General features: G+C 33.9%; 1 protein-coding gene across 1 annotated transcript; it reads left to right on the top strand.

Annotated features, from left to right (window-relative positions):
• Positions 1–6,540: 6,540 nt before the first annotated feature.
• Positions 6,541–9,136, top strand: LOC123564748 (uncharacterized). The gene is made up of 3 exons (XM_045358522.2): positions 6,541–6,699; positions 8,329–8,479; positions 8,998–9,136. The coding sequence occupies exons 1-3, from the start codon at positions 6,582–6,584 to the stop codon at positions 9,074–9,076; spliced, it is 348 nt and encodes a 115-aa protein (XP_045214457.2). The 5' UTR covers positions 6,541–6,581; the 3' UTR covers positions 9,077–9,136.
• Positions 9,137–9,999: the final 863 nt, after the last annotated feature.

Raw genomic sequence — 9,999 nt, 5'->3', positions numbered from 1 at the left:
TTTGACTCCATGCAGCCCATTTGACTACATAAATGTAGACAGCTGTGAAGTACAATCATTTTTTGTTGTCCATTTGACAACTTGCGGTGTATTTGACTACAGATTATTTGTCTGTAACCATTATTTATATAGTGGAACAGAATATAAGAAAATAAAGACAATGTGTCTAGATTTTATAATTCTAGTAGACCATTTAACTAATCGGCCACAAACGTATAAACAAATACAATCTGTTTAGACTAATTTTATTAGTCCAGTTACTTACATTTAGTCTTTTAGTACAAACGGGCAGAAAATTTGTGATATACAAGATCTGCCATGTCCATCTATCATATATGACAGGCTAATATACTTACTATATCTATACTTACTAAAAGAGCATGTAAAGATCAACTTCCACGAGATAATACTGTATTTACGACAATATCTTCTTGTAACATTTTACAAGTGTATGGCAGTCACCTGTGTTTAGCCATACAGTAAAAATAAACCATCGACTAAATAAAGTAGTCCATATGACTACATATAGTCCATTTGACTATACAAAGAAGTCCATCTGACTATACAAAGTAGTCCATCTGACTACACTATAGTCCATTTGGCTACATCAATACGGACAAAATATCTGAGTAACATAGACTTAGTAACCCATTTGAATCCATGCAGCCCATTTGATAACATAAATGGAGACAGCTGTCAAAAACGATCATATTTTGTTGCCCATTTGACAACTTGCGGTGTATTTGACTGCAGATTACTTGTCTGTAACCATTATTATATAGTGGAACAGAATATAAACAAATACAGACAATGTGTCTAGATTTTATAATTCTAGTAGACCATTTAACTACATTTAAACTATATAAACAAATACAGACAATGTGTTTAGACTTTATAATTCTATTAGTCCATTTAACTACTTTTAGTCTTTTACCACAAATGGACAGAAAATTTGTGTTATACAAAATCTGATATGTTCATAAACCTGCAGGAAGTCTTGTTTATCTAACTGAAATGGACCCCATATGGGTTTGGTTCTATCATATATGACGGCTAATATACTTACTATGTCTATACTTGCTGTTATATGATAATATAGATACAAATGTGCCACCAATTAGAATACAGTATCTTCCAGTACATGTGTGAATTACATATCTTCAATGCACTTCAAAATCATTTCTCTCACATTGTGGAAAAGTTTCAAATCCCAGGTTGTTGAAATGAACACCATCTATCTGTAAAATGTTAGCATTAGAATGTTTCATTCCTTTCAAATTCCAGTACGTTAAGTATTCCAAGTTCTTGCTTAAACACCCTGTTTGCTTTTCTCAGTAATAAAATCATTGTATATGTACGCTGGGATGTGGCGGGTGTGTTGCCTTAGAATAAATTGGCAAATAAAGATATGTTTCGGATTGTAGCAACGTAAGAAAAGTTTAGCAATTGAAACATTTCGTAATTCTATGGTCTCTGCATTTAATGCAGTAGAGCCTGGTTAATCAACATCGTTACCACCAATGAACATGACACCATAGTCAGGACGATGCTTCACTTATCAATCTTGAAAGAACAGGACATGGTTCGAGTTTGTTAAACAACCGCCACTAATTCCACAGAACTTCACGTCAATTGCCGAATCAATATGAAGTAAATCATATCTTTGCAGTTTATAAATATACGCCAGAAATTGAGCTCTATGAGAATCTCCCATTACCAGCAAAGACATCTCTAGCACCAAGTAAACTATATTACTGGGTCGAAAATGACCGAGTACGAATAAAGAAAATTAAAACCATACAAATACGATTTCCAGTGTTGTACACTACGGCGATGTCTGCAGCATAACATTACATTGTGTTGGACATCAAATTGTAGTAAAACACCAGAACTGTACGTGCTAGAACCTCTTCCATTGAAAATTTTGAAGTTCTTGATAACTTGCGCGTTAGCTTTTCGTGCTCCGCAATTGAATAATATTAAAACCCGTACCGTCCCGTACTTGCATAAATATATTTATTTTTCAATAAAACTGTATTTATTCGCGCTTTACAAAAATGAAAACTGAGTTAAAATTGTTGTATTTAAAAATCTACTTGAAAGTGAGCATGAGATTATTTCATATCATTGCTATTATTTTGTAAATAAGTATGAAAAGATTGCATATACCAAAGTAAAAACGAATTTGCCATGGTATGTCTATCTTTTACCATTGCAGAATGCATTGCATATCATTATTATTCTAGCATGCCAAGACAATTTATCATTTTGCCATGGCAACTTAAGTCAAATTTTCTGAAAAACGTTTATCTATTTCTGGGCACATGTTTAGATCGAATCACAGTCAAACTCGCTTTAAACGAACTCTTCGGGACCTGGGAAATGTGTTCGTATCAAACAAAATTCGTATCAACGAATGTATGACACCCGGATAATATGCCCGAGCAAGTTGAGCAGTATCACCGGTATCACTGGTGATAGCTTCCGATGAATTAAAAAAAACAGTAGTGAATAGAAGTTCATTAGGAGTTTTAAACTGATTAAGTATGAAAAAAAAAATATAATGTACAAATGTATTGAATCATCAAGTGTTTATAGCTCATATAAATCTTGCACATATAGATACATTGGAATACAGTAACGTGTAAACGTCAATGCATTAATGCAACAGGTACTTTATAAATGGTATTTCAATTTTTTACTTGAAAAAAAAACTGGTAATTTTTGGTTGAATTTTACTATTATTTAGTTCCTGAATCCCAAATTCCTCTAGTTCTGAACAATGTTTGAAAGAAATTGCTTTTTTTATGCCAGACTTAGGCGTAGCCATTTTTGATACCAAAACTACACTACCTGGCCCTAAAACATACAATGAAATTATATTTTATTGACAGGTGTATAAATGAAAGTGATTATCGCTCAATTGCTGAAGACATTATTACTTGGACTCGATTGTAATGAATAAAATAACTGCATATATAGTGTTAATCTCTTTATTATGTATTTATCGATTACAATTGATAATTACTTCGATTAAATATCAGCACTGTACAGATTCAAACTGTTAAAAAATCAAGCGTAGCAAAAAATGTCCGCAGACTTCTAAAATTAATTCGTATCAAAAAATGGAAACTTATAACATTTTAGCTCATTGGGACTTCCAAAATGTGTTCGTATCTCCCGAAAATTCGTATGAAGCGAGTTCGCAATTACCGAAATAATTTTACAAAGAAATCGAAGGGCTCAGCCGGGGAATCCGGATTTTGTTCGTTATAGTCGAAAATTCGTATCAAGCGAGTTCGTATTAAGTGGACTCGACTGTATAACTTTCTGTATCTTTATCTCATATAATGCATCCGTGGAGGGTCATGGTGAACCGCCGCATCCATTGAGAGTCCTGGTGAACTGCTATATATTTATATGGTATATATCATTTTAAATATGTCATTTGGAGCTCGATATCTGTACCTTTGGTGTGATGTGAAAAGGACAGCAGAGGATCGGACAGTGGTAACGATTATTTTTATCAAGGAAATTTTCCCCAACCCCACACATGGCTATAGCTGACATGTTGACGAAAGAAAGAAGGTCTATATGTGAATTTGAGAAGAGGCCTCCGTGATAAAGGTTGTTGACTCCGAACCACTTGTCCCTCACCAATGTGGGTTCAATCACTATTCTGGGCGTTGAATTCCTAATGTGAGGAAGCTATTCAGCTGGCTTACGGAACGTCGGTTGTTCTACCCGAGAGCTCGTTCGGGATGAAATAATACATAGAGGGGCACCTAGCGTCTTTCTCGACCATCAAAGCTGGAAAGTTGGCATATGACCTATAATTATAACTAAACACAAACATTGATTGGAGGATTGCGTAAAGTGCGTTGGTTGGGACATTATTTGTGACAAACTATGTTGCAATATCATATCCTTGATGTTTCCACGATTAACTGATTTTATCATTTCAAGATTGAATCTCCAGTTATAACTATAATGTCTTGTACACCAGTATAGTAAGCTAGTCTGATTTGATTTTCGATAGTAGTGAGAAGCATTGGTAATGACTTAGGAGAGCGATAGAATGTCCCATTGAGTAAATTTCAGTCCAAATGCATTCAACGCCGTGTACTTCTAAATTGTAGCATTTTATTGCAGGTATGTGATTCTTGACTAAAACTAATTCTCATCCATAGGAATCACTTACTGTCTTTCCGAAATAGTGCAAAATAGTTTTCAAAAGTATCGAATCGGTCTCAATGGCATCACTTTGCCAGGCGTCTGTGAAGGAAAGAGGTAGCCATTCACATTCAGCTATTTCCTTTCTGTAACAGAAGCCAATCAGAATATAAATTGTCGCCTAATGCTGACTTTCAACAGGGAATTTCATTCCTGTTTTTTTACTGTAACGTTAACGAAAACATAAGAATATGCAGAAGGCACTATGATAAGAAACATTGAGTAAACGAGACTGGTACACGATTGAATATAAATGACTACTTGCTTAATATACATAGTATCCATTCACTGACTGTGAAATGTACTACTGAAATGGGTAAGTATGTTTTCCCCTTCGTGACCATGGTTCTTAAAGTATACCTTTGGGTAAGGTGTGTTAGATTGGTAGAATTCCGCTTATGTCGGTGCTCGGGGCGTGAGTGCTGTTGCACATTTTATTATCTCTCTTGAAAACCTCAGTCAAACCAGTGCTTGGTTGCGTTCTATGCTTCCGAAAGATCTTTTCACAGATTTTATTAAGTATTACAAAAGCAGTCTTTAAGTGTATTTTGGTGGCTATACAAAGTCTCCCCGTACTTGGACCATGGAGTAGACTCGATTTTACTATGATATAATTACACGTAAGCCGGTGCTAGGAGGTGGGGATGGGGGTGGGGGGGAGTGGAGGGGGGCGGGGAAGCGTAAGTCTGATGTTATGTTTCTGTGTGGTGTGCTATGCTTCCAAAGGATCTTTTTACAGATTTTATGAAGATACAGTGGCATTGTTTTGGATCTGATGTCAATTAGCACAATTACATTTTATCTATATTTATGCATTCGTTCTGTGCAAATTTAAGAGTACGGTATGAAAAGTACGCAATGACTTTGTGTCTAATCATGTACATGTATATAATATATGATAAGAATTAGAAAAGGTTGAACGAACTTCAGGCGCATATACATAGCGTTAATGAAAATTATCTCGCTACAAAGTTGATGTCCACATACAGATTGATTGATGATAATAGTAAAATTGAAAAATAATACAGAAGTTAATCATTAGAATTTTTAACCTTTAGCCGGCTGGCGGCAATTGATTCTGCATTTGCGACCAGTGCAGAACAAGATCAGCCTGCACATCCGTGCAGTTTGATCATGGTCTGCACTGTTCGTTATTCAGTCAGTATATTTTCAGTGAACACCCCTTTGAATAATAATTGGTACTGCCCAAATTGAATGATGGACCAGTCTATTATAGAAATTTAGCAGGTTAAGGGTTAACCACACGATCTCATTCATCGTAACGTTTGTGAAAGTATATTTATCTAATTAAATTGCGTAAACAATGTCTTTTCCTTAATCTTGCACAATCACCAGTGCTATTATTTTTATGGAAATTTGAAATGCTGACATATACGTTCTGAAATTTAAATAAAAAAATGAATGACATCTGTAATGTCTTATCAGTAACCTCTTACAAACTGCGCTATATAAGTAGAAATGCGTGTGGTGACGTGCACAAGCTCGGATAATTGCACATAGGTAAGATATGATTCTATCAAGTTATGACTGAAATAGACGTGCGCACTTTTTTCTCAAATGTAACATTTTGACTCCTGGATAACAAATATTTCCTTGTTACTCTTTTTTTCTTATTACATCCCCAGTTTCAATGCCCGATAGAAGCTACAAGTAAAAACGTATAATCTGATGTTCATAGATAAAAGATATCTTATCATACATGTGAATTTTGATTTAATGTTTTTCTTATTTCAGCAAAGGTCCATCTTTACTCTAGTATTAATTTTCGATAATTCGAAAAGACATTGCATTTTTATAATCTATCTGAATAACCTTCGGGAGCTAGTTCTAGTGCTAACTATTAAATATGGGCAGAATGAACATTCAGTAGAATCTTTAAATGAGCTGAAACGAAATCTAATTTATTTGATTAAACTACTATTTCTATACGATGATATATTAAATGGCGTTGTACATTTAATTTAACAATGACATGAAGTCTCTAAAATACAGTGTCCTAAGATTTTGTTTGAATGTTTCAAGTGATTTACTTTTGCGTAATGCTAACGGCAGTTCATTCAACAGTTTTTGACTAATAGTACAGAAACTTTGGTCATTAAATGTTTTGCACTTGTTGTATGAAACAAAATGACATTCAGAATTTTCTTACGATCTAAAACCTTGTCTACTGGGAACATACTCTCTTAAATTATATTTAATCAACCGTAATAATGTTTTTATGCATTTCGAATATCAACACGTTAATGAACTTAACCCATAAAGTTGTCTTGCGACAAACTGTAACAGTAAAAACGTTTTCCGAGCATTTCAACATATCATATGAAATTATGTTTCAGACTTACACCATGAAGCTTGCTTTGTTTCTGCTTGCTGTTCTTCCATTTACACTGGGAGCCAGCATTGATGAAAAGAGATTCATAGAAGGGCTACTTGGTGGAGTTGATAGTAAGACAATGTTTTGTTGTTCAATATCGCATTAAGTACTGCTAGCTTGTAAAAATATTCCACACCACAATAAATCAGGAAGATGTTGCACACGTGGAGATTTATCAATTACATTTTTTATGATCTTGTTTGGAATAACAAGTGATACCGTACCGTTTAGAATAGTAAATCCAATTCTGACATATCTAAAGTTACTCCTGACTGTTTAAAAGTCGTAGATATATCAAGAGTTGATCCCGATAGATGCCACTGCGACCACGGCGCATTTATTCATCACTGTATTATCATTAACTGATATCATGTTGTACGTTAATTCAGTTAGCATCACACGAGCAAATTTTGTCTAGGGTTGTTTCGTATTAAATGCACATGAATACAGAATGTCAACAATAACTGTTCACCTCATACTTGCAAATACAACAAACGTTCCATCAAGTATGCGTAAAAGCGAAAAAGGTATCAGTTTCCTTCAGCGAAAAATAACTTTAAACGGATGAACACCAGAATGCATTTTCGTCACGCATGTTACAGACACATGTGACAATGTAAAATTTGGTGCTTCACGAGTGACAGTTTTTTTGATCTGATATATAAATAAGTTTATGTCTTTTAAGTATCTTTAATCAAAATTTTACAGTTTTAAACGCGGAACATTATCAAGTCAAATGTATCGGAAAAAGTGCTATAAATTTATAGATTCTAATGCATTACACAATATGATGAAAAGTTATCCTGCTGGAAAAGGAATCTTTGTTCTTTGCTTTTCAAATTTCTGCAATGTTTAAGATGTGTTTCAGTACTAGTTTCACCTTGACCTTATCTACTACCACAGTTATCATTAATAAACCACTGCAAAAATGACATAAACTGATTTAAACTATTTAAGGAACCCGTTTTATCCGTTTACTGCAAGGATTTACAGCTGCAAAATTGAAAAGTGCGGACATGAAAAAGATCTGTTTTTATAAACATCCTGATGTAATTGTTTAAGACATTTGTATATGATCATAAACAAATACTCCATACGTTTTCGAAGATCGTTTTATCTGCTAATGGGTGCAAATTATCCCCATTAAGAAACTAAGGCAACTGTATCTGTTTTTTCATATCTCATACTGCACTGCACATTCAGTCGTTTAATTGAATATGGTTTCAGAGCACAAAATCTTAACACTTAAAACTAATTGAACATAAATATCTCCTACTACGTGCTTGGCTGGTGGTTAAAATTAATTCTCTAAGAAAAGTCTTTATTATGACAGTGAAAACATTTTATGCATTATAATATCTGGACAGCTTTAATGTAAAATTACGACTGTTTGAAATATGTTTACGATGCTTTTTAAAAGACGAAAGCCTCGATAGTTGGAGGCGGATTCTAATTCTGGAAAACTGGATTTGTTACATTTATATAAAAATATAAAATTGTAATTTCTTGTTGAAGTAGTCTACGTTTTCAAAATAATCATTGTAATAGTGCAAAACATATAACGACGTTTTCATTTTCAGGAGTTTTTTGTTCAGTTATTAAATATATTTAGAGTCATTAGATTCTGATATAAAACAAAATGATTTAGTGTTTTATTTATCACGTATTCAGATATTTCAGATATATGTAATCTTTTACAGTTCTAGACTTGGCCAAGCAGGTGCTTAATCAGTTTGGATGTGATGAAACTGAGACACAATGTGAACAGACAATGTGCCCGCAAGTGGTAAATAAACTTGACTTCGGCAACTCGCTCATTACCGCCCTTACCTGCGGTGCTGTTTGCAAAGAGTAAGTTTCCATATAGATAAAATAGAAACTTACTAATTGAAATAAACTTTTAGACTCCTTTTGTGCTGTAAGTTACCTCCCGTTAAATTTTTTTTTCTTTAGGGCCTTTACTTCATTTACCATCTTTCTTCATAATGTCCATGAAGTTGTTTAGATAAAGTAGATTTCCAGAGAGGAGAGATGACCTGATTCTTAAGATGTTTCATAATAGTAAAATTAAGTAAGTTTAAGCTTCTTAATTTCAGTTTCAGTTTAAAATAAATCTTAAACATTATTCAAATTTTATTACTTTTTAGAAAACGTTGTAGAGAACACTTCAATTTACTGTATGTCCAAACTTTCTTTTCTTTGATATGTTTGTATTGAATATTACTTACAAGAATCAAGACGATAAATATGATATAGATATGAAACTTATGATCCCCAAAATGTTAAGTATGTAGATATCCTACCGCACCCTATTTTTCTAATTGATAATACAAACAAATGATAACGCCATCTTTTGTACTTCATTTCAGAGTTCAGGTGCTATCGAAGACCTTTGGAAGCAGCTCTGCGACTGGGGTAGATCCTTGTTCCGGTAGCTTTACAGGATAAAAGACTCTCATTCAATATGATCTTAGAATATGGAAATAAATTCTCCCCGAATATCTTCAATTTTACTTTTGCCTTATAATTCTGTTGGAGTTACATATATGTCCGAATTAGTAGCAAACTTAAAGATTTTCAAAGTCAAAATCGGTGATTAAATTGTGTAAAACCAAGGAAAACTAATCCTGCTATAGTGTTTATTTGAATATAAAATAGCCTCATTCTGCCTCAATCGATTGAGGTCATAACATACTGAAATGAACCATTATGAAACCTTGTTTCAATGATTAAGTTAACTTGTGCCTTACCGTTTGTCTATATACCAGGTGGAAGCAAAAGAACTATAAACTTACCTTCCTTCTCACACCAAAGTGCTAACTATTTTCTTACGTTGAGCATATGATTACTTGTCTGATTGCAATGACACTGCAACCATATAAATTAATCTTATGTTATCATACTCCCTCATCGATGTGGGTTCGAAACCTCATTTGAGGCGTAGAATTCTTCACGTGAGGAAGCCATCCAGCTGGCTTACGGAAGGTCGGTGGTTCTACCCAGGTGCCCGCTCGTGATGAAAGTATGCACGGAGGGACACCTGGGGTCTTCATCCACCATTAAAGCTGGAAAGTCACCATATGACCTAAGATTGTGTCGGTGCGACGTTAAACCCAACAAAATAAATAAATAAATATGTTATCATACTATTTGTGCAAGTACATGCTCTTATGATGCCTGTATCAACAAGTACAGCGAGTTTTTTTTATATTGTAAAATCATCTGATTACTAGAAAGTCAAAAGCTCTGTCTTCCTCTCATTTTTAAATTATGTATTTATAAATAAATTTCAAGAAAATGTTTTAAAGAACACATTTAGGATTTTCATTAATTGAATAAACGAAAAACTCTACCTCCATGTGCAAAATTAA

Source organism: Mercenaria mercenaria, chromosome 2 (assembly GCF_021730395.1).
Source record: "Mercenaria mercenaria strain notata chromosome 2, MADL_Memer_1, whole genome shotgun sequence".
NCBI classification, from domain to species: domain Eukaryota; kingdom Metazoa; phylum Mollusca; class Bivalvia; order Venerida; family Veneridae; genus Mercenaria; species Mercenaria mercenaria.
The sequence above is the reverse complement of the archived record's forward strand: the minus strand, read 5'-3'. Positions and strand labels throughout refer to the sequence as shown.

Bases quoted from the DNA above. Each gene is read 5' to 3' on its own strand.
- LOC123564748 (XM_045358522.2), top strand. From the start codon at position 6,582: ATGTTTCAGACTTACACCATGAAGCTTGCTTTGTTTCTGCTTGCTGTT. The intron at 6,700-8,328 runs GTAAGACAATGT...AATCTTTTACAG, and splicing joins GCTACTTGGTGGAGTTGATA to TTCTAGACTTGGCCAAGCAG. The intron at 8,480-8,997 runs GTAAGTTTCCAT...ACTTCATTTCAG, and splicing joins TGCGGTGCTGTTTGCAAAGA to AGTTCAGGTGCTATCGAAGA.